The 27,988-nt window shown below is 41.0% G+C and overlaps 1 protein-coding gene across 1 annotated transcript; it reads left to right on the plus strand.

Moving 5' to 3' along the window:
* UTP6 (UTP6 small subunit processome component) lies at positions 1-27,905 on the plus strand. Its single transcript, XM_080680030.1, has 19 exons — positions 1-211; positions 1,960-2,044; positions 4,888-4,929; positions 5,168-5,260; positions 7,259-7,306; positions 7,911-7,974; positions 9,205-9,323; positions 12,951-13,028; positions 13,959-14,040; positions 14,530-14,611; positions 16,192-16,376; positions 18,184-18,263; positions 18,622-18,699; positions 21,730-21,909; positions 22,721-22,801; positions 23,001-23,110; positions 23,870-23,936; positions 26,326-26,398; positions 27,334-27,905. Exons 1-19 carry the CDS (start codon positions 120-122, stop codon positions 27,489-27,491), a joined length of 1,797 nt encoding a protein of 598 aa, XP_080536156.1. The 5' UTR covers positions 1-119; the 3' UTR covers positions 27,492-27,905.
* Positions 27,906-27,988: the final 83 nt, after the last annotated feature.

Here is a 27,988-nt window from a genome sequence, read left to right on the forward strand (position 1 = left end):
AGAGCGCACGTTACGTCAGCACGTGCGAGCGTCTGGGCTGGATCTCCGGAGTAGGTGCGCCCTTCCAGCGCGTGTCGAAAGTTGAGAACCTCTTGGTCGGATTCTAGATTTTGGACCTCATGGCGGAGATAATTCAGGAACGCATAGAAGACCGGCTCCCGGAATTGGAGCAGCTGGAGCGCATTGGACTTTTCAGTCGTGCAGAGATAAAGTGAGCTGAGGACGAAGGAGAGCTGGGGCGGGCGGAGGGGCGGTTGCAGCGCGAGCGTGTTTGTGTGGCGGGGCAGGGATGGGAGTATTTGACTTGTGTGTATTTTTCCTAACGTGGCGGAAGCCCATCTCTAGATATTGATGATGCCTAGAATTAACTTCTCATTTATTGCAAGGGGACCCGTCCCACAAAACATACTGACAGCTCTTTATGGAGCCAGTTCTTGGGGCTTTAAAGGTGATAAAAACCAGGCTCTCTGCCCATCAGGCGCTCACTGCCCTGCGTGTGGTGGTGAGACAGACGTTTGATTACAGTGTACTGTCTGTCGAGGATAGTAAATGCTCTGGAGATGCCAAGAGGGGACGGAGGGAACCCCGGAGGAGTAGATAAGTCTTTCTAACAAGACTTGAAGATGGGGCCCATTTAATTCAATAACCTATTCTACCCAGGGCTTAGCTAACAATGTCTGGCATAAAATTGGCATTCAGTAATTGGTTAAAATTAAGTTTAATAGTTTTAAATGGTTTTCTGCGACTGTTTCTTCATTTTACAACGACTGTGAATGTACTAATATGATTATGGGATCCTTAAAGTAAACATTGTTAATGAAATGTAACATATCAGTGTGGACTCTTAATAAGGGCTCAGTGAATATTATTATTAACTAGAGACAATTATTGGTCTTGCATATCTTGCATTAAATTCTCCTAAAATGCACATTTTCTGTGTTTATTTCTTAGCTAAATACAGTCTTCTCCCATAAGTCCTTGTAGAAATAATAAACCTTCCTATGTGGAGACAATCTAGGTTTTGGGTGTGTGTATGTGTTTTTTTTTTTTTTTTTTTTTTTAGTCTGCATGTTGGGAACTCAGAAGTAAGAGGAATTTAGGAAAGATAGTTGATTATTATTAAAACTTAAGTGACCTGCCGAAACCGGTTTGGCTCAGTGGATAGAGCGTTGGCCTGCGGACTGAAGGGTCCCGGGTTCGATTCCGGTCAAGGGCATGTACCTTGGTTGCAGGCACATCCCCAGTGTGGGGTGTGCAGGAGGCAGCTGATCGATGTTTCTCTCTCATCGATGTTTCTAGCTTTCTATCCCTCTCCTTTCCTCTCTGTAAAATACCAATAAAATATATTTTAAAAAAACCACAAAAAACAAACAAAAAAAAACTTAAGTGACCTGAATTTGGAGGAAAAGGAATCTTTATTAATGCCACATATAAATAATGCAAAATATTTAAGATTTTTTTTTTTTTTTTTTTGCTGGTGGGAATGTTAGTGGTTCTGGCAATTAAGGTGATTTTCATGAAAGTTTAAAAATATATCCTGATGCCCTTAAGAACACAGAAGTAATCATGTAAGAGAATACTTGCTTATGAAGGATAATTATCTGGGAATTATATGTTTTGGTAAATATGTTTTAAATATATAAAAAATTAAGAGACTTAATAAAACCCATAGTTATTTAAGCTTTGATTTTTAAAAATATATATTTTTATTGATTGCAGAGAGAGGAAGGGAGACGGAGAGAGAGATTGAAACATCAATGATGAGAGAGAATCATTGATTCGCTTTCTCCTGCATGCACCCCACCGGGGATCGAGCCTGCAACCAGGCATGTGCTCTTGACCGGAATCGAACCTGGGACCCTTCAGTCCGAAGGCTGACGCTCTATCCATTGAGCAAAACAGGCTAGGGCTAAGCTTTGCTCTTTTCAAGTGTTACATTTTAAATGGCTTTCTCCTCAGGGCTATCATTAAGAAGGCTTCAGATCTAGAATACAAAATACAGCGAAGAGCTCTTTGTAAGGAAGACTTTATCAATTATGTTCAAGTAAGTGAATAATTTCGTTACTTTTAATCTCACACATTTTAAATTAATTGAATGGTCAGCTTGATGTCAATTTTCAACAAAGTTTTAGAACTGATGATTAGACAGGTAACTTATGAACAAAAACAGAGGTGGTTTGAGAACAGCATTGTTCTCCACTAAAGCTTTAGTTCTTGGCAAACAACATTTTTTTTTTTTTTATGTGGTTAGTAGATCAGAGACTGCCAAAGACACCCCATTGTATCAGGATTTCAGCAAGCGATTTGACAGACTCTTTTTTTAAAAATAATTTTAAAGAAGTCTTTATTGTTGAGAGTATTACAGATGTTCCCTGCCCCCATTACTCCCTTCCACCCGTTCCCACCCCACTCCAGGTCTTCACTACCCTATTGTCTGTATCCATAGGTAATGCATCCTATATAATAAAACCCTAATATATTAATTTACTGAATGGCGCAACGACTGGTTGCTATGATGCGCACTGACCACCAGGGGGCAGACACTCAATGCAGGAGCTGCCCCTGGTGGTCAGTGCGCTCCCATGGGGGTAGCGGGGAGCACCGCTGAGCCAAAAGCTGGGCTAATGGCTGACGAGCGCAGCTGTGGTGGTGGGAGCCTTCTCCCGCCTCTGCTACAGATGGGCGGTAAGGAGCAAGGGGTCCTGGACTGTGAGACAGCAGTCAGACATACCCCGAGGGGTCCCGGACTATGAGAGGACGCAGGCCGGGCTGAGGGGTCCCTCCCCCCTAGTGCACCAATGTTGTGCACTGGTCTGTAGTATCTATCTATCTATCTATCTATCTATCTATCTATCTATCTATCTCTATATATAAAAGACTAAGTGACCAAATGACCAGTTGACCGGTCACTATGATGTGCACTGATCACCAGGGGACAGATGCTCAATGCACAGGATCGGGCTCCCTCTTGTCTGGATCGGGCCTGCAGGAATTGGGCCTATGGGGATTGGGCCGAAACTGGCTTTCCAACATCCCTCCAGGGGTCCCGGATTGTGAGAGGGTGCAGGCCAGGCCGAGGGACTCCACTGGTGCAAGAATCCGTGCACCAGGCCTCTAGTATACATATAAGATCTTTGGTTAATTTCGGACAGACTATCTTGTGGGGAAAAAAAGGGAGAGTGAGTTTGATGATAGTAGCTGGTTGGAAAGTTGGAAAGTTTATGTCTGTAAGTCTGTCAATTTAGAAAGAGGTTGCCATAAGATTCTTCAGTCCTGTAAATGAATAGAAGATTTGAGTGAGGATAAAATATACATGCTAGATCGGCTGGAGTGGCTCAGTGGTTGAGTGTCGACCTATAAACCAGGAGGTCATGGTTCGATTCCCAGTCAGGACACATGCTCGGGTTGTGGGCTTGATCCCCAGTAGGTGGTGTAGGAAGCAGCCGGAAAATGATTCTCTTTCATTGTTGATGTTTCTATGTCTCCCTCTCCCTTCCTCTCTGAAATCAATAAAAATATATTTAAAAAATATATATACATGCTAGACTAATTTTCAGATGGGGGAGAATAGCTAATATGTTGGATGACAAAATCAGGATTCAGAAAGAACCCAATAACAAGATGAAATGTTATAAGACTAAAGGTTCTGAGCTTGAATTAAACAAAACTAATGGGCCCTGGTCAGTGTGGCTCAGTTGGTTGAACATCATCCTGTGCACCAAGGGGTTGCAGGGTAGATTCCTGGTCAGGGCACATGCCCAGGTTGTGGGCTTGATCTCCAGTAGGGAGCATGCAGGTGGCAGCTGATTGCTGTGTCTCGCTTATCGATGTTTTTCTCTCTCTGCTTTTCTCCCTTCCTCTTTTCCTAAACATATTAAAAAAGCACAACAACAAAATCCTAACGATATATACAACCTGGCTAAGAGTCTTGTATTTTAAAGAGGTCCTAGGGCTCATAGTAAGTTGCTAACTTAAAATGAGCCAGGAGCATATTATGTCAAAAAATAGAATTTAATGGATTATGTTAATGAAAGTAGGGTGCTGGGTAAGTTGAAGAGAAGACATTGCAAATAGTAGGCACTCAGAAGATGTTGATTTGAAAAAAAGTGTGGAGCAGTGTGTTAGGTTCAAGACTACATGTTAAGAAGGACTTTGAAAGGTTGGTTGGAAGGCAGCCAGGATGGAAACCTCGTTCTAGGAGGATTTATTGAAGGAAATAGAGGTGTTTAACTCTCAGGAGACTTAAGAAGTGGCAAATCACTTCACTCTTCAAATATTTAAGAATTGTGTGTGGATTAGATTGATTTGTTTAGTTTTAAAAGAGAGTATGACTGAAATAAGTAGATTAAAAACACATATAAACACACTCTCTTACATATATTTCCACATTGCCCACTTGCACACAACCATATAAACTTGCTATGAGGTATAAGTGGCATTTTATTTTTAGTATTTTTTAATCCTCACCTGAGGATATTTTTTTGATTGCTAGAGAGAGTGGAAAGGAGTGGGGGGAAGAGAGAGAAACATCGATGTGAGAGAGACACATCAATTGGTTGCCTCCCACATGCTCTCTGCAACCAAGGTACATGCCCTTGAATGGAATCGAACCTGAGACCCTTTAGTTTAAGGGCCTGTACTCTATCCACCTGAGCCAAATCAGCTAGGGCATATGTAGTATTTTTGAGTTTTGCAGAAGTAAGGTGAATTTTCAGTGAATGCTAGACATTTACTGTAGATTATGCTTTTTGATAGCAAATTACCTTCCACTTTATATTTCTGATTTTTATTTACTTTATGATTTTAGCTAAATGTATTTCCTATAAATGTAAAATACTATAATTTTTCTTATTTTCATCTTTCTTTTGGTATGTTTTTCTTCCACAGTATGAAATTAATCTTCTGGAGCTGATCCAGAGAAGAAGAGCTGTAAGTAGATGATTTTCTGGAAGTTTGAAAAAATATGGAATGAAATAGGGTGGCTCTATAGCTAGAACTTGGGTTTGGAAAGCATTTGGCATTGGTAAGTTACATGATGATGTACTCATAATGGATGTTTGTAACTATTTGCTTTCTCTGTCAGTACTGTTGAATGACCAAGTAGGAATGCTGCTTTGGATAAATGTAATTAAACTGAGGCTTTGGTTTTCTTTAATGTTCTTTTTAGCGCATCGGGTATTCATTTAAGAAGGATGAGATTGAGAATTCTATTGTACACCGGGTACAAGGCATATTCCGACGAGCTTCAGCAAAGTGGAAAGTAAGTGATCAGAGCTTCCTTAACTGTAAGAGATGTGAAGGTATGTATTATACATATTATGATGTCGATATTCAAATGTACTGTCTATTTCTATTCTCATCTTGGGTGTCTTAGTACTTATTCTAATGATGGTATCATTACTTGAAACCACTCATTAAGAAAATAGATCTTGCCCTAGACCAGGGGTGGGCAAACTTTTTGACTCGAGGGCCACAATGGGTTCTTAAACTGGACTGGAGGGCTGGAACAAAAGCATGGATGGAGTGTTTGTGTGAACTAATATAAATTCAAAGTAAAGGAGCGGAGGGGAGAGCAAGAGAACCGGTTAGAACAGCCGGATCTGGCCCGCGGGCCGTAGTTTGCCCATGGCTGCCCTAGACGGTTTGGCTCAGTGGATAGAGCGTTGACCTGCGGAGTGAAGGGTTCCAGGTTCGATTCCGGCCAAGGGCACATGCCCGGGTTGTGGGCTCGATCCCTAGTAGGAGGTGTGCAGGGGGCAGCCGCTCAATGATTTTCTCTCAATGATGTTTCTATCTCTTCCTCTCTCTTCCTCTCTGAAATCAATAAAGATATATATGGCCCTGACCGGTTTGGCTCAGTGGATAGAGCATCGGCCTGCGGATTCAAGGGTCCCAGGTTCGATTCCGGTCAAGGGCATGTTCCTTGGTTGGGGGCACATACCCATTGGGGAGTGTGCAGGAGGCAGCTGATCATGTTTCTCTCTCTCATCGATGTTTCTAACTCTCTATCCCTCTCCCTTCCTCTCTGTAAAAAATCAATAAAATACATTTTTTAAAAAAGGTATATATATATATGTATGAAAAAAGAAAATTGATCTCATTACTTTATAGTTATTCTGTGAGGATGGTGCTTAAAGCAGTGGATTTGATACATAATTAAGGATCAGAAAGTTGTCTGGGATTTGTTTTGGTATCTCTAAGGAAAGACTTGGATGTGGGAAGATAAATGGCTTAGAGTAGGGGCAGTATCTCAATAACTTGATTTTCTTAAAGTTCAGCTCTGGGACAGGTACATATTATATGGACTAGAGGCCCGATGCACAAAATTTGTGCAAGGGGTTTGGCCCTCGCAGCCCCATCTTCGTCCGGAAGGTCATTTGGCTGTCTGGTCTAATTAGCATATTATGCTTTTATTATTATAGATTATATGGGAAGTACTTTGGATTCCTAGGAATGACAAATTTTGGGTTGCTATTCTTTTTATTTTTTGGTTAGTCCGAACCCAAGGCTATTTTTCCATTGATTTTTATTTTATTATTTTTTAATATATATATTTTTATTGATTTCAGAAATGGAAGGGAAAGGGAGAGAGAGAAACATCAATGATGAGAGAGAATCATTGATTGGCTGCCTCCTGCACGCCCCCCACTGGGGATCGGGCCCACAATCCAGGCATGTGCCCTTGACTGGAATCGAACCCGGGGACCTTCAGTCCCCAATCCAACGTTCTGTCCATTGAGCCAAACTAGCCAGGGCTCCATTGATTTTTAGAATGTGGAAGGAAGGGGGAGAGATAGAGAGAGAGAAACATCTATGTGAGAGAAACACATCGATTGGTTGCCTCCCACATACGCCCTGACCGGCTGCACTGCACCCCAGGCTTGGGATTGAGCCTGCAACTGAGGTATGTGCTCTTGACCGGAATTGAACCCGAGACCCTTCAGTCCTCGGGCTGATGCTCTATCCACGGAGCCAAACCGGCTTGGGCTGGGTTGCTATTCTTGATTGAGAATATTTAAAAACTGCATTGAACAAATTGGATAGACGACAAATTTTGTCTTGGAGCATTGCTGGTAGGTGGGAGTAGGGAACAGATTGAATTATTGTGGTTAAGAGATCTAAGGCCTTGATGTGGAAGAGCCTATATTCACTAACAAGTACATAACTGATTAGATTTTCTGAAATCTGCCTTTGTTTCAAAGTTGTTTTAAATATAGAGTTCACATTCAGGCAGCTTACTCCATCGCTTTTCTTGCAGGATGATGTTCAACTTTGGCTATCCTATGTAGTCTTCTGTAAGAAATGGGTGAGTATTTGGACGGCTGTGTCTTGTTCCCTCTTTCCTTCTTTTAGTTAGTTGGCCTTTTAAGCCCCATACTTGACTACTGAATTCCATGTTTTCTCCAAAGGTGTTAGGGTGAACAAATGGGAAAAGAACCCAAGAAGGCTGAACTTTAGTGTAACAACTTGCATATCTGAATGATTCAGTGGCTTTCAATTCAGTTGAAAAGAAAGTGATCTTTATGTGTATTTGTTCGTTAAAGTTGAAAAAAATTTTTAAAATTTTTATTTATTTATTTTTGAGGGAGGGAGGGAGGGAAGGAGAGAGAGTCTTGTATGTGCCCTGCCTGGAGATTGAACCCACAACCCAAGTGCATCGGGACAACTCTCCAACCAACTGAGCTACTCAGCCAGGGTCTGAATTTCATTTTATTTTATATTTAGGATATTTATGTAGAGTGGTTGACTAGTAAGTAGAAGAAAACTATGCGTGTCTGTGTATGCTTACATGCCCCCAGTGATAGCCCCATTGGATTTTATAGATGGTAAGGGTACAGGACAGATCACTTAAGACATTAGTAGCAGTGATTTTGCTGTGTAGGAAATACAATCTTTCTTCCTCTTTTCAGGCTACCAAAACTCAACTTAGCAAGGTATTCTCTGCCATGTTGGCCATTCATTCAAACAAGCCAGGTATGGTGAAATCCTTGTCAATTCTTTTTCTACCTTTTATGTAGATGCATACTATTTTCCTGATAAACCTAAAAGAACTTATTTTGAGAACGTGAGCTTAGGTACTCGGCCTCAGCCGACTTGGTTCCTGAATAACTGCTTCTTCGTTCATCTCTGCCTGCTGTGTACTAGTTACTGTGTCAGGCATTATATCTGTAAAAGAAACTCTTTGGTCCTTTGAGGGACATTCTATTTGAAGGCAGTCAAATTTAAGGGATTTCAGAAACTTCCAGGGGAAAAGATTAATACAGAATGCAAGAGTGACTGGCACAGAGTAGGTGCTCATGTTTTGTAAGAGAAACACTTCTCTTGTGTATGCTGTGTGATGGTACATTATTTTACAGTGGAGGTGCTCCTGTGCCTGTTCTCAAGTATAATTAGGCTCAACCAGACATTTTACAACACACAAGGCTCAAATAGGCTACGTTTGGCACTAGTTCATTCAGAAGAATACAGCAGGACAGCGTAGGTGCCTTTCTTCAGTAGAGTGCTGTTAGCATTTCAGAGGCCGCTAGTAACAGTTCAGGTGCGAGGGGATGAGTGGGTAGAGGAGCCACTCTGGCTTAGGAGACCCATGGATGGGCATAGCTTCCAGGGACCCTAGCCTAGTCCAGATGGGGTTACCAACCATAAGTCACTTTTACCAAAGGTAATCTTGCTGACCTTTATTACGTTTCTAGGGAAATGGTTAGAATGCAAACTCAAGTTTAATTTCCCATCTAGAAGGACAAAAGTTTTGTTTTTTAAGCCTTTATTCCTAGCAGGTATGATAAAAATTTAATTTAAAAATTATGAGTCATTTAAAAAGTTATGAATAATTTTAATTAGCGAAAAGAGCAAAATAATTTTATTTCATTGATTCTAAGATGCAAACTTTTTTTCCATCATTTTATCACTTTTAAAATTTGTATGTGAATTAAAATGATGTTGACTTGATCTGATGAAATAGTAATAGAACCATAATAACTACTTTTAGATGTTAATATTTACCTGTTTTCTTTAGGGTATTCTTTGTAATTTTAGGTAAAGCAACAATACTTTACAGATAACTATTACAAACTCCCTCCTTTTCCTTCCTCTTTTGGTAGGATTAAAAAAATTTCTTTCAGTATTATAATTGGAGCATTCATTTTTTGTGTGTGCCTGAGTTAATTACTTCATTAAAATGAAGTCTGATGTTTTCATTTATAGCTTTGTGGATTATGGCAGCCAAATGGGAAATGGAAGATCGTTTGTCTTCAGAAAGTGCAAGACAACTCTTTCTTCGAGCTCTGCGCTTTCATCCCCAGTCCGCAAAACTTTATCAAGAAGTGAGTGTGTGTGTTCATTACTGAGAGAGTGATGTCTCACTGTGGTTCTCTGGAGACACACATTCTTTAAGTTAAAAAAAACTTCAAATTATGGAGGCTAGGGGTTGGTAGGGAGTTATTGGAGAAAGGGGGCTAGGAGGGTATATTTTGGTCAGTAGTAGGTGTTGACCCTGTGCATCTTCTAGGTTCTTAGTGAGACATTAAAGCTCCTACCTGCCCATTATGACTGGGGGGGTTAGGGAACTGGACCTTACTTTTTTCAGTTGGGGGACAAGGGTTCAGCCATGTTTATACCTTTGTTCTTATTTTTTTCTTACCCCTCCCTCCCTCCCTCCCTTCCTCCCATTCACTTCTCTTTCCCTCTCTACCTCCTTTCCTTTTCTTCCACTTATTCCCCCCTCCCCCACCCCCTTACCTCCTTTTGGCTTCTCTTCCCCTTTTTTCTCCATTTTCTTCTCACTCTCTTCATCTCTTTTTCTTGAGATAGGTACTTTCTTCCCCTCTTGGTAGACTTATTTCCCCTTGGAGGGGTACACTGGAACAATGATAGCCATATTTTTGATGAAGGAAAACCAAGCAAATATTGGAAATGGTGCATTATTGGAAACTTTGCACCCTTTTCTGAGATATTTGTCAGGATAAGGGAGAAATTGCTATTTAGTCTTCAAATGAAAATTAAACCTCTATGCTGAGGGGAAAAAGATAATGGGTTTTCATGCTAATTGGTATTGTAGCTGTCCCAACCTTATTTTTGTCTTGTAGTAATTTAAAGATGTTTTATATTGTATTCTTTTTTTAAAAAAATATATTTCATTGATTTTTTTACAGAGAGGAAGCGAGAGGGAGGGATAGAGAGTTAGAAACATCAATGAGAGAGAAACATCAATGAGCTGCCTCATGCACACCCCCTACTGGGGATGTGCCCGAAACCAAGGTACATGCCCTTGACCGGAATCTAACCTGGGACCCTTCAGTCTGCAGGCCGACACTCTATCCACTGAGCCAAAGGGCTTTATATTGTACTCTTGATTCCCTTTGTTTCTTTTCATATTCTATTAGACATTCCTTTGCTGCCTTGATTCTTTTTATTGAAAAACTATTTGTAAGAATCAATCTTCCCTGCTGTTAGAGCAGTGGTTCTCAACCTTTCTAATGCCGCGACCCTTTAATACAGTTCCTCATGTTGTGGTGACCCCCAACCAGAAAATTATTTTCGTTGCTACTTAATAACTGTAATTTTGCTACTGTTATGAATCGTAATGTAAATATCTGTGTTTTCCGATGGTCTTAGGCGACCCTGCTAGCTAGTGTGGGTCACGACCCACAGGTTGAGAACCGCTGCTGTAGAGACTAAGACCATCGGAAAACACAGATATTTACATTACGATTCATAACAGTAGCAAAATTACAGTTATGAAGTAGCAACGAAAATAATTTTATTGTTGGGGGTCCCCACAACATGAGGAACTGTATTAAAGGGTCGCGGCATTAGAAAGGTTGAGAACCACTGTGTTAGAGGGTTATTGTATGGTATTTTTATTTATTTATTTTTTCCCCATCACTATTTATTTCCCCTACATCCTCTCTTCCACCTCTGTCCACCCTCCTGGTGTTATTATTTTACATGTTTTTTGGAGGCTTTCAATAAAGGTTCATACTTGTATTTTCTAAAATGGGAATAGATTTGTTTATTATCAAAGTAATTAGAATTTGTTTATTATAAATAGTTCAGAGAAAATAGTTCTATGAAAAAGTAACAGAAAAAGTACTCTTATCACCCATACTTTATGCCAATTACAGATATTTAAAACAGGTTTTATTTCTGAAAAGTAGGACGCTATAAATTCTGTGTTCTGTATTTTTATCTAATCCTAGTAGCCCTGCACACGAATCCGTGCGCTAGTAGCTCGCTGCTGCCCTCCAGTAGCTCTCCCCCCGCTGCCCCGCCCTCCTGTAGCTCCCTCCGTCCCCCCTGTCCCCCCTCATAGCTTGCTGCCTGCCCCCTCCTGTATCTCTCCGCCCACTGCCCGCCCTCCTGTAGCTCCCTCCGTCCCCCCTGTCCCCCCTCATAGCTTGCTGCCTGCCCCCTCCTGTATCTCTCCGCCCACTGCCCGCCCTCCTGTAGCTCCCTCCGTCCCCCCTGTCCCCCCTCATAGCTTGCTGCCTGCCCCCTCCTGTATCTCTCCGCCCACTGCCCGCCCTCCTGTAGCTCCCTCCGTCCCCCCCGCCCCTCCCCTCATAGTTTGCTGCCCTGCCCCCTCCTGTAGCTCTCCACCACCCGCTTGTAGCTCACTGCCCCACCCTCCTGCTGATCCGTGATCCGGTTGTTACGCGGTCGGTCGTTACGCTTCATGGCGTAATGACCATTTGCATATTACATCTTTATTATTATCTAATACTAGAGGCCCTGTGCACAAAATTTGAGCACGGGTGGGGTCTCTAGGCCTGGCTGGCGATCAGGGCCGATCAGGGCTTCCTTCCTTCAGCTGCCAACTGCCAGCTGCTGGCTGAGGCCTTCCTTCCCCTGGCTGCCAGCTGGGGCCTTTCTTTGTTCCGCGCTGCCCCCTTGTGGTCAGCGCCCGTCATAGTGAGCAGTCAAACTGGTTGGTTGAACTCCCAAGGGGACAATTTGCATATTAGCCTTTTATTATATACGATATCATGAATATAGTTCCATGTTAGTATATATTGATCTATAATTAGTGGTGTTCAAACATTTTGGCCCTCTTTCAATCTTAAATTACTGAGGACCTCAAAGGTCTTTTGTTTATATGGGTTATAGCTATCAGATTTTACTTTATTGAAAATTAAAACCAAGAAATCTTAACAATAGTTATTTAAAAATAAATTCATGATATGTTAATATAGATTAATTATTTTTAGATGAAAGTAGCTCTTCTAAAACAAAGTTGAAAAAGAAGAATGGCACTATTACACATTTTTGTTAATCCCTTGGATATCTAACTTAATAGAGGACAGCTGGATTCTCAGATCTCCTTTTGCATTCAATCTGGGGGATAGGGCCCATTATATAGTCTCTGAAAAACTTTAAACTCTTAATATAATAAGAGTAAAAGGCAAGGAACATGTTAGTATTATTATGACAGTAATTTTCATCTTGCAGACTACCTAAAGGGTATCGAGAACCCCTACAATTAGGATGGTAGTATACCGTTAGTAAATCATGCTAATCATGCATTAGTTTCTCTTTATATACCTGCTATTATATATTTGCCATTGATTTTTACTTCAAAATAATTACAGATTCTCAGGAAGTTACAAAGATAATATAGTGAGGTCCTGAGTACCATATACTCAGTTTTCCCTGATGGTTACATTTTATAATATCAAAGTAGTATAACATCAAAGCCAGGAAATTATTATTAGTATGATGTGCATATAGTTCTTTTTCTCCTCACATGTGTAGATTTGTGCAGCCATTGCAATCAAGATACAGAACTATTCCACCATCACAGAATCTCCCTCCTTGTCAGTGTCAGCTAGTTTCATGGCAGTAGACCACTCCCCCAGATCCAATTATTATGGGTAAAAAAAGGGTATCTTACATGTTTCTAACTTAAAAAAGTTATCTCCAAAGCTTTTCAGTTCATCATTTCCCTTCTGTAGTACTTCAGGATGGAGCTGATGCATGCTGAGAAATTGAGGAAGGAAAAGCAAGAATTTGAAAAAGCCAAAATGGATGTGGTAAGAGCCTAATGTGTTGTAACTTGTTAAAAATGTATAGTGTTTTGAGCTGCCTAGGTATAAGAGAAAAATCTTTGGAATTTTTCTTCCTTTCCAATTTAATGTCATATTTGGAAACTTTAAGATGAGTCTAGAGTTGACTTAGTAAAATGGGCTTAGTAATAAAAATGGAATTTTGTGCTATAAAAATAGACATTTGGACTAATTGGACTGATCCTCAAAATTATTACCGATGGGATGGCCAAATGCTACTCTTTAATACTTTATGATTTCATGAAGTGACATATTAATGGAGCTTGAGAAAGGTTATGAAAGGTGTGGTTTCCAGCCTCCTTTTTTATGTAATTTTTAATGTGACAGAATAGTTTTAAAGAAAAGTTTCAGAATGCTAGAACTGCAAAAGGAACTTTGCTATCATCTATTGTTTGGTTTTGAGCTCTGAAATTAAAAAAAAAATTAATTGATTTTTAGAGAGAGGGAGGGAGAAAGCGAGAGAAACATTGATTTGTTGTTCCACTTATTTATATATTCATTGGTTGATTCTTTTATGTGCCCTGACCAGGGATCGAACCTTGATGTATCAGGACTATGCTCTAACCAACTGAGCTACTTGGCCAGCGTTCTGAAATTTTTCATAGAGTTGTACATAGAAGGGTCAATAGGGCATGTAAAACTTGACCTATTCTGGTCTCAATGGGGGCGGGGACCTTAAGCCAAGTGATCCCGCACCACTCAGAAGCCTGAGAGAACATAGTTCGAAGATCATCGGTCTTATTCAACTACACATTTTATAAGTGAGGGAACTGGCAGAGAGAGATGTGATTTGCCAGAGGTCATATGGCACAGGTAGTCTAGGACCGTTCATTTTTATCCTAGTTCTTTTCCTACTTGAACTGCCTGTTAAGTTATGTTCAATGTAACACTCTTTAGGGAAATCTTGATTATCCTGAAGAAATCCTTACGGGTGAGTTGGCACGGATCATCTACAAAAATTCCATCAACATAATTAAAGGTAGGTATCTTTTGAAAACATATTTATGATGGGAAAGTGAAACAGTCTACTTATAATGAGGAAGACCTTTGAAAATTAATTAATTTTGAAAATTTCTGTTAAAAATTCTATTAGAATATGTATAAAACTCTGATTGTAGGCATAGTGTCCTGTTTCTTTCAGAAAACTTATTGCCCCTTAGGATACACTTGAACATTTCAGTAAGTTCTTATTTAATGCTTAATTCATGTGGGGAGTTGAAATAGATGATTTAATACATTCCTTTATGCCCTTAATAAGTTTAGAATAAAGCTACAAGTACTTATAAATACTCCAAAATATTAATAATGGTTTTGCTTATGTAATGAAACTATGGGTGATTTTTTTTTCTGCTTTGTCCTATTTCTCAATTTAAAACAAACTTAACTTCAGTACATCAGGAAGGCGGTACTTTTAGAGTAAAGTGATACTTCAGAGTCTTACTCCCCTCTCCCACTTTTTAAATTTTAGGTGCAGAATTTCATGTGTCACTGCTTTCAATTGCACAGCTATTCGATTTTGCTAAAAATCTGCAAAAAGAAATTTATGATGAGTAAGTAAAATAGTGGAAAGGTGGATATGGCTGTTCTTATTTTGTGGAAAGGGTTTGAGATTGGATATTTAGAAAGTGGGGAAGAAGATACAACATTAAATCCTTGGAGGGAAACTACATTTTAGGACCATTGTATCATAGTAAATCATATTAAAAATATATATTCCTGGAGAAGTTGTGTGACTCACTGGCTTCCCTTAGGAAATACTTTGCCTTTATTCAATAACAAGTAAATCCTACAGTTTTTATAAAAATCTACATTTCTGCTTTTCTGGCATGTCTTTTATCTGTAAAATGAGAGTTGTACTCATGAATGTTTATTGTTGAGTGCTGCAGGTGACTTTATTCCTTTTTTTTTTTTTTTAATCCTCACCTGAGGATATTTTTCTATTGATTTTTATTTATTTTATTTATTTTTTAAAAATATATTTCATTGATTTTTACAGAGAGGAAGGGAGAGGGACAGAGAGTTAGAAACATCGATGAGAGAGAAACATCAATCAGCTGTCTCTTGCACACCCCCCACTGGGGATGTGCCTGCAATCAAAGTACATGCCCTTGACCGGAATTGAACATGGGACCCTTCAGTCCGCAGACCGATGCTCTATCTACTGAGCCAACCCAGTTAGGGCTCCATTGATTTTTAGAGAGAGTAGAAGAGAGAGGGAAATACAGAGAAATATTGTTGTGAGAGAAACACATCGGTTGGTTGCCTCCTGCATGAACCCCGACCAAGGGCCTGCAACCAAGGTATGTGCTCTTGACCGGAATCAAACTTAGGACCCTTCGGTCCACAGGCCGACGCTCTGTACCAGGGGTGGGCAAACTTTTTGACTCGAGGGCCACAATGGGTTCTTAAACTGGACCGGAGGGCCGGAACAAAAGCATGGATGGAGTGTTTGTGTGAACTAATATAAATTCAAAGTAAAGAAGCGGAGGGGAGAGCAAGAGAACCCTCCGCTCTCTTGGCTCCGCGGGCCGGATAGAACAGCCGAATGGGCCGGATCCGGCCCGCAGGCCATAGTTTGCCCACGGCTGCTCTATACCCACTGAGTTAAACCAGCTAGGGCACTTTATTCTTTAATTATGGTTATATGGTTGTGAATTACTTGGAGCCTACCTGTGAGTACTTCCTTGTGAGGTAGTACTCCTTACTTTCACAGGAGATAGAGTAGAACTTGGATCTGTTTTCTCTTAGACAACTTCAGGGTTTTGGTAAAGGATTAGGTGTTGCTTTTTCTCTGCCTTTATTATAGAAATGCAAGAGCCTGGATATACTAAGGTTCTCCAGGGCTCAAGGAGGATTGTGTCCTCATACCTCCCTGCTGATTGGACTTTGAGAGCTAACTTGAAAGGTAACATTTGTGAATGATGTGTGAAACCTAATAAATGGTGACAACTCTGATCATCCATAGACAAAATTTATACAGTGAGTGTGAAGATAATCTGAAGTGCCTATTTATGGTAACGGATCATTAAAGGGGTGCCTTGGATACATTTATAGAGCATAGGGAACTGTCTTTTGGATATTCTGAATTAGTCTCCTGCCATAGGATTCATGCTAGTAAACTCTTTTCCAGCCTTCAGGCTCTGCACACAGATGACCCTCTCACTTGGGATTACGTGGCACGGCGAGAATTACAGATCCAGCCGCAGCCAGGAGAAGAGCAGCCTGCGACAAAGCAAGCCAGAGCACTGGAGATGGGCCGGAAGGAGGACCGCTGCTGCGCTGTGTACGAAGAGGCAGTCCAGACTCTGCCTACGGGTGAGCTGCACCAAACCACGGTGCGGTGTGGAAGTAATGGTGTACATGAACGGGAAATGAAGCTCCCATTCCCATGACCAGGTCGCTTTCAGGAATCTCTCTGGTAGTTTACAGTGTGCTTGGCTTTCCAACCTGTTCTTTCTCTGGTGGTGAAAGATGGGAGCTTTTATGACCTTCCTTGACAGTAGTGACATATATATATATATATATATATATATACACACACACACACACACACACACACACACACACACACACACACACAATCTAATAAAGAGGGAATATGCTAATTGACCATCACTCTGTCATAAAGATGGCTGCAACCACAGCTGAGACCAAGTTCCCATAAGGAGCCTTAATGAGCAATCAGCAGGGACCTGAGGCTACGCCCTCCCCTGCCCCCCGTGGGGCTTGACAAGGGACCTCAGGCCATGTCCTCCACCCAGCAGGGCTTGACAGGGGATCTCAGACCGCGCCCCCCCACCCAGCAGGGCTTGACGGGATGTCAGGCCCCACACCCGGCAGGGCTTGACAGGGGACCTCAATGTGCGCTTCCCGTCCTGGTGCTGGGCTAGGGGACCTCAGGCTTCTCCCCCTACCCCAGCACCAGGCCGGGGACCTCAGGCGGCGCCCCCCCACCCATCAGGGCTTGACAGGGGACCTCAGGCCGCGCCCCTCACCCCAGTACCAGGCTGGGGGACCTGAGGCTGCTCCTCCCTGCCTGGCGGGGTTTGACAGGGGACCTCAAGGTGCACCCCCAGTGCTGGGTCGGGGGAACTCAGGCCGCGCCCCCCGCCCAGCGGGGCTTGACGGGGGACCTGAGGCTGCACCCCCCTGCTGGTGGGGCTTGACAGGGGACCTGAGGCTGTGCCCCCCTCCCGGTGCCGGGCCAGGGGACCTGAGGCTGCACCCCTCTGCCTGGCAGGGCTTGACGGGGAACCTCAGGCCATGCCCTCCACCCAGCGGGGCTTGACAGGGGATCTTAGGCCAGGTCCTCCACCTGGCAGGGCTTGATGGGGGACCTCAAAGCATGCCCCTGCCCCTGTCTGGGCTGGGGGACCTCAGGCCACGCCCCCTATCCTGGCACTGGTCCAAGGGACCTGAGGCTATGTCCGATGCCCGGTGGGGCTTGACAAGGGTGGGACTGGCCGGATCTGGATCTAGCCCAATGGGGCGGGGGGGCTGGCCGGGTCTGGGTCTCACATGATTTTGAGGCGCATGTGGGTGGGCGGGGACTTGACTCTGGGTCCCATGGTGCGCCCCAGACTCTGACAGGAGGAAGGTTTTCATATACATTTTACTAATTTTCTTTCTTCTCTGATACTTCTATTATAGAGAAAGGGCAAATACCAATATTAAATTATTTCCTCTAATTAATCCCCTTTTAATGTGCATGAATTTCGTGCACCGGCCCACTAGTGTGTGTGTGTGTGTGTGTGTGTGTGTGTGTGTGTATATGTATTCACTTATTTGTGGGAAATGATGTTAGGAAGATTGTTTAATTATAATTCCTTAATTATCTTAATATAGATTACTTCCTAATTTTGGAGTATTAAGGTAGAGGGCATATATAACATGGCTTTTAATTTTTACATTTATGTCATTACTCATTTGTTTCCCCCCAGTGTTTGAGATGGTTTATTGGCTGTAATCAGAATAGCTATTTCTCTGCCCCCCCTATCCCCCCCGCCACGAGATTAGTTTAAACCCTTCTTCAGAGGAGTTTTCCCTTCAAAGGAAAGATGTATGATGATTGTTAAACTAAGAATTGGTGATTGATCAGTGAAATCTTTCTGACTTTTTTCAGAGGCCATGTGGAAGTGTTACATCAACTTTTGCTTGGAAAGATTTGCTAAGAAGACAAATAATCAATCCCTCAGAGGGCAGGTAAGGACGTGGTCACAGGGCTGAGTAGAAAGTGACTACCTTTTGAAAGAAGGACAGATTCTTTTGGGGCCTGGGACAGCTTCCAAGAATCCCATGCTTAATTGCTCTTTCTCCTTGAGTGACCTGTCATTCTGAAGGTCTGAGTCTGCTTTGCCCTTATCCTGGTCCCCGGGTCGGGAGGTGCTGTCTTGCTGGGCTGTGCTTGGGGCAGCTGTCCAGCTCATCTAATCATAAGTGAAACCACCCCAGTCCCTTCTCCCAGCTTGCAGAAATGTGGGAAACTTCATTTGTTCCTATCAGAGGCTGGCAATCTCTACTGGGATCTTTGTGATGAAGTGAGGCATTTTTTTGATTCCAGAGGCTGGAAAGGACCATGACTGCATTCAGGAAGGCACATGAACTCAGACTTCTACCTGAATTCCTGTACAAGCAGTGGGTAAGGACACCAACACAATCACTGCAGTTATACGTATTCAGTTCCAGTGGGTTCGTGCTGGTGTCATTGTTTTAATACACATGGTTATGTGACTAAGACCATTTGGAAGTTTGGCGTGGTGGATGTAGAGAGTATTTACATTTGGCTCTCAGTGTTAGTTGTATGACAAAATGAAACCTGTACCAGTAAAGGGAAGAATGTTATATAGTGGGAAACACTCAGAACCAGGAGTTACAGTTTGGGTTTGTTTGTCCACACTTCCATCTTTCACTGAACATGCCTTTCCTAGCTTTTAATCTCAATGCCTGGCCCAGGTTAACCATTGGTACAATTAAAACAGATTAGATGTGTTCCCTGTGTTTCAGAAGCTGACATTCTAGTAGGAGGCATATGAACCCATTCCTACCCCCAAGGTGGGTAAGGATTGTTACAGAGACCAGAGAAATGTGCTGTGGGAGTACATAGTTCTAGATCAGGTTTTGCCACTTAATAGCGAGGTGACTTGGGCAAATCACTTAACCTTTCTGAGTTTGATATTAAAATAGTGATAGCAGTCCTTGTTTTTGCCACATCACAGAGTTGTTGAGAGCATAACATGAGATAATGAATGTGTTAGTGTATTTAAATACCTTTGGAGGGCAAAAAAGGACCAAAATCTGTATATTTGTTTAGTGCCTTTGATTTGTATAACTCCTTACTCATATCATTATGCGATCTATATATATAAAAGCCTAAGCGGCCATTACGACCGGTTGACAGAACAACCAGTTGTTATGATGTGCACTGACCACCAGGGGGCAGACACTCAGCACAGGAGCTGCCCCCTGGTGGTCAGTGTGCTCCCACAGCCAACCTCCAGCGGCTGGCTAACCTCCTGCAGTCCCTTCCCCTGGCCAGCTGGCCCCGATGGGCCCTGATCGGGACTGGGCAAGACGGCCCCAATCCGCCCCGCAGGCTGGGCCAAGGGACCCCACCTGTGCACGAATTCATGCACCAGGCCTCTAGTTTTTATATAATTATGACTAATGTTTTGCTATTTTGTATTCTATTATTCTTTACATTAACATTTAAAAATACTTTTTATGTATACTTACATGGTGCATATCCTGTACATTAGACTATTATATTATACCACTACTGAGGTGCCCTTCTCCCGCTATAGCATCTATCTGGCAAAAATCCCAGACCTGGATGAGTTTAGCTGCCCCATTTTGAGTTATTGAATGCTGGCACGACAGTCCCACCCTGTATATCCAGATGGGCTTTGCTTTGAGTATTGTCTTGGCAGTTACACTCCTTATTGCTTATTTTGCCATTTACAACTCTGGCTATATCAAACATCCTCTGCTCTCCAAATCTCATTTTGTTCCTCCTAACCCTATCACCTCATCACTCATTCAGTAACCTTGCCTTTAATGAGAGTGCCTCAACATATTGCTGCTGAACTTAAAATGCTTGCTGATTTCTACATCCATCCTTTGTCCAGATTAATCCCCACTGAATGTTCTTTTAAAATTGATTATCAGATTATTCTGTGGCTTTCCACTGTCCTTTGGATAAAGCTGCTCAGTATCATTAATTTGGCCCCTGCCTGTATTTCCAGTCCTGCAGTTTACATCCTACCCCTCCAGCCATTCTGAACTTGGATTTCCTTTTGTATCCAAGCTGTCTCTCAGCTTCAGCCTCTTGCATATACTGGTTGGAATCTCTGCTTTCACCTGACTAATGCCTGCTTTTTCTTAAGTCTACTAGTATTGGTGCTTCCTTATTGGTTGGAGGCCTTTCTCATCACTGCCATAAACCCTGCTTTATACTCTGATAGCAATGATGCTTTTTCTGTCAAGGTACATATCAAACTGCTAGACTGGAGGCTCTGTGGGTGGTAGAGAATGCACCTGATATTCTCATGATTGAATTTAGCATATACAGCATGCAATAAAAATCTTTCTGAATGAATGTATTATATACCCCCCTTTTATTTGCTGTTTCACAATTTTATAAAATTGAATTGGATTTAGGTTTTTTCCCTTTTGTTAAAATAGTGTGTTGCCCGGCCGGCGTGGCTCAGTGGTTGAGTCTTGACCTATGAATCAGGAGGTCACAGTTCGATTCCTGGTCAGGGCACATGCCCCGGTTGTGGGCTCAATCCCCATTGTGGGGTTTGCAGGAGGCAGCTGATCAATGATTCTCTTTCATCATTGATGTTTCTATTTCTCCCTCCCCTTCCCTTCCTCTCTGAAATCAATAAGTATATTTAAAAAAAATAAAATAGTGTGGATACAAGCATTTTGAACGGATTAGATTTCCTTCTGTTGATATACTTTTGGGCCATATTTGTTAAAATATCATTCCCAAGTTTAAGTTATGAATGCTTTTATGACTCTTGTTACATAATGTCAAATTATATTTTAGAAAAATTATACCAGTTTATAGTGTGCTCAACTCTGTTTGAATGAATAAACTTGTTTCCTTACCAACCCACAAATACTGATTTTATCTTTACTGATTTTTAAAAATACATATTTTTATTGATTTCAGAGAGGAAAGAGAAGGGAGAGTAAGAGAGAGACTTCAGTGATGACAGAGAATCATTGATCAGCTGGCTCCTGCATGCTCCCTACTCGGGACCAGCCCACAATCTGGGCATGTGCCCTGATGGGGGAATGGAAGGGTGACCTCCTGGTTCATAGGTTGACACTCAACCACTGAGCCATACCAGCCCAGCTCTTTACTGATTTTTATATTCTGTTTGGTGGATATGGGTTTTATTACAGTGAACTGTTTTACTAAAAACTTAACTTTCAATCTAAATTATTTAGGCCTTCTACTTTTCACCTCTTCCCTATTTTTGAATACCACTTGGGAGTAGGAGCAGGGAATGGAGGAGATATTACAAATTGTTCACTTTGTGCCTGTTTGGCACCCGTAGTAAAAGGCTTAGTGGAAAGGCTATTGAACTATTGCCTCATTTCCCCCCCATTACATAGATAATTTAGTACTAATTTTCCACTGATCCTTTGTTTTATCCAGATCGAGTTGTTGCTGCAGCATGACTTCCTTAAGGAAGCTCTGCAGGTGGCAGTGGCCGGGATTGAATTGTTTAGAGACTCTGTGATGATGTGGCAGATGAAGCTGCAGGTGCTGATTGATTCCAAGAGCCCTGACATAGCCAGTGTTTTTAAAGAAGCCTTTGTGTCCCTGAAACCCCAGGTCTGTGAGTATTTCATTCTATTTGGGAAACCTTATAAGACTTCAGCCAAAGCATATTTGGAGTGTACTTGTCTCATGAGAGCTGGCCCTAGAGTAAGTTTGTGATTTAAGGGTCAAGAGTAGAAAAATTTACTTCCATTTAATGGCCTATTTCTAATTCTTTATTTGAAAATTGACTATATAAAATTTTTATATTCCATCTAGATATCCTACAAGTGAGAAATATTAATAGAATATTCTCACTTGCTACCAAAGCTGAACTTAAGCCTGATTTTTAAAACACACGTATATTTCTAAACTTTAAAGGTTAACGGACTAAACCTTAAAGCTTTGCAGTGAATCTTTTAGTAGGAAAAAAGTATTCTGGAAGTTAAAGTGGGGGGAAAAAAATCTTAATTATTTTACTGCTCATTTGTGTGTGCCTCTGAGACATGAGTGAAGGTTAGATAGTTCAGCCTAGATAATTAGTACTTGTGTTGTGGGCCCTAAAGAGCAGAGACCTTGTTAGGTATAGGTCTGACTAGCTATCGGCTATTAATTGATTAATTAACTAATCGATAATCAATTATAACTATAGGCAGCATTCCCCAACATAAGGGAACTAGAGTTAACAGGAGAGTATTGTTTTGGGTAACTTGTTTAGAAGGCTGTATTCTGGCATGTCATTCCTGGTCACGGAGGCTTCTGTCAAAGCGAGGACAGAGTAGGAATGAATCCATGATTGTCGTAGGAGGAACGTGTCTTTATAGCAACTAGTTTTCAGAGTGTAGTGCTAAGCTCTCATTTCCTAACTCTTTTTTATTATGAGCAGGTTTGTCTGCCATTGTGGATTTCTTGGGCAGAGTGGAGTGAAGGTGCCAAAAGCCAAGAAGACACTGAAGCCATCTATAAGGTACAGGCCCGCTCTGAGTCTTGTAGCGGGTAGGGAATGAGCAGATAGGATTACTGGTTGGCTAGCTTTAGGGTTATTTCTATAGCAGCTCTTCCTAAAGCACTATTTATCGAGCAACCTGGGATGGCTCTGGGAAAATGGGTTTTGATATTTATAAATTTCCTCACACAGCTTGTGTCTTTTTTTTTTCAAATTGTAGAAAGCTATCTTAGCTGTCACGGGTGCTGACTCAGTCACTCTGAAGGAAAAGTACCTGGATTGGGCTTATCGAAGTGGTGGCTACAAAAAGGCCAGAGCTGTGTTTAAAAGGTACTCACAGATGTTCATAGCTGTACTAGTTTCTCCACTCCACACACAGCTCCTCATACCCAGATTACATGTATCACAAATAGTATCTGAGGACGTAATCCCAGAGGCTTTTTCAAGAAGTTTTATTATTATTACTTTTTTGAACAGTAAAAGCAGTCATACCTATTAACGAAAAAGAAGAAAAAAGCAATAACAAATATTCTAATCACTCCATCAAGAGAAAAACTCATGTTGCTTTATCATCTTACAATTTGTCACATATTTGAAATTGTACTATAATTACATTTTATTTATCATTTTTGTTGGTGAACATTAAGCCTGGCCTTTTCCCTATCATTAATAATTGTTCATAGACATTACTTATTAAAAATAGCTATATGATATTCCACTCTATAGATGTGCCATAAATTATTTGGCACAGTAACACTGCTTTGATGAACATTTCTGCACAAATATATCCATGTTGGAAACCATTGCCCTAGAATATATTCTTAGAAGTAGAATTATTGGTCTCTTTCAAAAGACCTTGGGATGTAGTAGAAGAGGGAACTTAAGACTCTGAAAGTGAGAAAGAATAGGAAGAAAGCTGGATAGGAAAGAATTTGGTGGTGGTAAAGCGTATCATTGGAGATTGAAAGCATTGAGTGGCGATTAAGTCCAGTCCTTGCATTGACTTGTGGGCAAATCTTTATTGAACCACGTTTTGTGGTGGCGGTGGCTATCATTATGGAAGATAACAGTGCCCCCTCTGCTTTTTAGTTTACAGGAAAGCCGTCCGTTTTCAGTTGCTTTTTTCAGGAAAGTAATCCAATTTGAAAAGGAGCAAGTAAGTGTTCTTATTTATTCATTTCTTTTTTTTTTTTTTTTTTTTTTTTTAAATATATTTTATTGATTTTTTACAGAGAGGAAGGGAGAGGGACAGAGAGTTAGAAACATCGATGAGAGAGAAACATCGATCAGCTGCCTCCTGCACACTCCCCACTGGGGATGTGCCCGCAACCAAGGTACATGCCCTTGACCGGAATCGAACCCGGGACCCTTCAGTCCGCAGGCCGACGCTCTATCCACTGAGCCAAACCGGTCAGGGCTTATTTATTCATTTCTTGTCTGGGAAAATTGATTAGTGGTTACTAATTTATTGCAGCATTTTAATATTTAAAAAGCTCATTATAATACAATATAAATTTCTGGTCCCTTTGTCTAATCCTTTTTTTTCTCATAGAGATGGTTTAGGAATGTAATCAGGCAAAGAAGAGAAAGTACCTGTCAGGAAATTGAATACTTAGATGTTACCGCTTATAGGAAGCCTTCCCTGCTAGGCTGGGCGAGGCACTGTTTCTGTCTCCACAGCATCTTGTTTGTCTCTTGTATTGGGTTATGAGGTAAAGAGTAGGCACCCAGTAACTGCTTCTGATATATATATATATATATATATATATATATATATATATATATATATATATATATATATATTTAAATACTTTTATTGATTTCAGAGAGGAAGGGAGAGGGAGCGAGAGATAGAAATATCAGTGATGAGAGAGAATCATTGATCGGCTGCTTCCTGTATGCCCCCCCCCCCGGGGGATCGAGCCCGCAACCCAGGCATGTGCCCTGACTGGGAATTGACCGTGACCTCCTGGTTCATAGGTAGACACTCAACCACTGAGCTACGCCAGTTGGGCTGTTTCTGGTATTTTTAACAAAGCACGTGAGTGAGGAAAAATGCAGGAAAGTCTGTTAGTAAACTAATACATGAATATCAAATGTATCTGTAATCCCATTACAGTAACACGACCAACCATGTTTGTTACTTTTATTGTTTTTAATTTTTTGTTTACTTATATGCACAGTTTTGTACTGTTTTATTTTTATTAATTTTAGAGAAAGAAGCATTAACATTTTTTTATTGTGAAGTTAGTACCCACTATTTGGCTAGGTGCATAATTAATCAGCATTTTAATTTAGTCCTTGTAGTTACTCTAATATATCATTATCCTTGTTTTATGTGTGAGGATCCTTTTAAGGTCAGAGGATTTTTAAAAAAATATATTTTTATTAATTTCAGAGAGGAAGGTGAGAGGGAGAGAGAGAGATAGAAACATCAGTGATGAGAGAGAATCATTGATTGGCCACCTCCCGCACACCCCCCCACTGGGGATTGAGCCTGCAACTCAGGCATGTGCCCTTGACTGGAATCGAACCTGGGACCCTTCAGTTCGCAGGCCAGTGCTTTATCCACCGAGCCAAAACAGCTAGGGCTAAGGTCAGAGGATTTAAAAAGTTTGCTGAAGGTCGCCCTGGCCAATGTGGCTCAGTTGGTTAAAGTGTTGTCCTGTGCACCGTAGGATTGCAGGTTTGATTCCCAGTCAGGGCACATACCAGGTTGGGGGTTTGATCCCAGGTTGGGGTGTGTACGGGAAGCAACTGATTGATGTCTTTCTCACATCGATGCTTCTCTTTCTCTCTCCCTCTCTAGAATCAATGAAAAACATATCCTCTGATGAGGATTAAAAAAAAATTGCTAAAGGTCATATAACCAGTATTTATATATATTTTGCCTCAATAGAAATTTTTTAAAAATATATTTTTATTGATGTCACAGAGGAAGGGAGAGAGAGATAGAGATAGAAACATCAATGATGAGAGAGAATCATTGATTGGCTGCCTCCTGCACACCCCATACTGAGGATCGAGCCCACAACTGGAGCATGTGCCCTTGACCGGAATCGAACCTGGGACCTTTCAGTCCACAGGCTGACGATCTGTCCACTTAGCCAAACTGGCTGGGGCTAAAAAGTTTTAAGGTAGACATAGCTAATATGAGCTGGAGGCTAGGTATTCAAAAGGAAGAAATCCATAGCCATAGGGAGTAGAACCTTCTGCATTTATTTCAATTCTACTCCTCCCTCAGGGCTTTCAAATATACCTTCCTGTGAAGCTTCCATATTCCTCCCACTGAGAATTAATTGGGCTTTTTCCATGCTACCATAGCAAAGTGCTTTTTATCACTAACTTTTACTTCACTCGGGACGTAAATGCATATGACTTTTCTCTGAGTAAGTTGAGAGCCAGGCTATACTTATCTTAAGCCCCAACCCTCCTCTCCTTCAAATACCTAATAGATGGTAGCTGCTTAACAATGTGGTTGAAATGAATTTGTGACATCATAAATTAAGGTTTTTGAGGCAAGATTGTCTGATTATTTTTGTTAGGAATCCTGCAAAATGGCGAACTTGAGAGAATATTATGAGAGGGCTTTGAGAGAGTTTGGATCTGTAGATTCTGGTAAGTAAACTTCAGCTCTAGACACACAAGTCTGTTTGCATGTGTGATTTGTAACCTATCAGTGTGGTTAGAACAAACAGTGTTTCTTAACTTTTGGGTCACGGCCCTTTTTGAGAATAAAACTTGCATCCTTGCCCTGACTGTTCCCTTACTTTGTGCATAAGTACTTGCAGATATAACTTTACTTATAATTTCAAGTTCACAAACTCAAGAGTTCATTGGTCTTCTATTAATTCTGGAATAGAGGAAGATTTGCTTGGTTTGGTTCTCTTTAAAAAATGTAGTATTTGTAAGGGAAAGTTAATGTGGGTCAGAACAAAAAGGAATGGGAGTTATAGTAAAGGGGTAGTGGCACGCTAATTGACATTAGTTGTCATTGACTGTTGCCACATTATCCTCATTTATAGGACTTGCAAACCATACTTCTGGGTGTAGGTATGTCATGTAAATTACTTAGCACTCAAAAACTGACATGTAGTTGTTAAACCCACGTTTTAAAAAATGCGTTTGTTCTTAAGAGGTTTCAACAGACCTTCTGATGGAGTGCATGGAAAAACTTGTTTACTAACCCAAACAGGTTTTGTTAAGCATGGTAACGAGGCTTATAGTGAACTCATTGAGGTCAGTTTCACTTTGAAACAGAGACTCAACAAAATTCTGCCTCTAAAATATTTAGTCTATTTGAGTTAGTAAAATACTAGTATATAGATTACTATGATTAAAATGAATTTTTCTACTTAAAAAATAGTTTGATATATCTAGTGTAAAGATGATGAGAGAGGTATTGTTTCACATAGGGTTCTATGGAAATAACAAGAAATTAAGTTTCGTAGAAATCCTGTGGTAAATTGATATTAAATAATTAAGTTTACCTAAAAAAGCCTCATCCTTTATCTAATTGTATGTTTATAGTAAGTTTTTGGTTCCCTTTAAAGATCTTTGGATGGATTACATCAAAGAAGAATTGAACCAACCCCTTGGTAGACCTGAGAACTGCGGACAGATATATTGGCGGGCCATGAAAATGTTGCAGGGAGAGTCAGCAGAGGCGTTTGTCACTAAACATGCTATGCATCAAGCTGGCCATTTGTGAAAAGAGGAAGACCACAGCAACCTTGTAAAATAGTATTGTGAGCCCTCTGGGCAGGTTTTGTTACGAATTCGTCTGCAATTTGTAGACAAGATTTTGAGATATGTTTTAATTTTGTGTTAATCTTTAATTCCAGGAAACAGACCTGCTGTTTCGTGGCCAGAGGCTACTTGTTGAGGCTGGATCTACTGTAGGTTCTAAATGTTTTCCAAAATATGTGGAAATCAATCACACAACTGATTAGAGTATCTCTAATCTCAACCGAGGGGTGGGTTGAAATTTGAAGAAAGTATAGTTCTGTTTATTTATTCTCTCCTTATTATAAAAGTATACATGATATGCATCTGTTATAGAAAATATGGCGAGAATAGAATAATGGAAAGAAAATAAAAGTATCCTGTCATATCATCTGGAGTTAAACTTAGTAATTTGATTTCCTTGACCAGAATTGGATTTATTCTCTTAGATCACTCAATTCAGTCCATTCATAAGCAGGAAAA

Source organism: Plecotus auritus (assembly GCF_963455305.1).
Source record: "Plecotus auritus genome assembly, chromosome: 7".
NCBI classification, from domain to species: domain Eukaryota; kingdom Metazoa; phylum Chordata; class Mammalia; order Chiroptera; family Vespertilionidae; genus Plecotus; species Plecotus auritus.

What these genes read in the sequence shown, in the direction of transcription:
- UTP6 (XM_080680030.1), top strand. Translation starts at nt 120, where the DNA reads ATGGCGGAGATAATTCAGGAACGCATAGAAGACCGGCTCCCGGAATTG. An exon ending in ACTTTATCAATTATGTTCAA is followed by an intron (nt 2,045 to 4,887) that starts GTAAGTGAATAA and finishes TTTCTTCCACAG; the next exon opens with TATGAAATTAATCTTCTGGA. An exon ending in TTGTGTCCCTGAAACCCCAG is followed by an intron (nt 21,910 to 22,720) that starts GTCTGTGAGTAT and finishes TATTATGAGCAG; the next exon opens with GTTTGTCTGCCATTGTGGAT.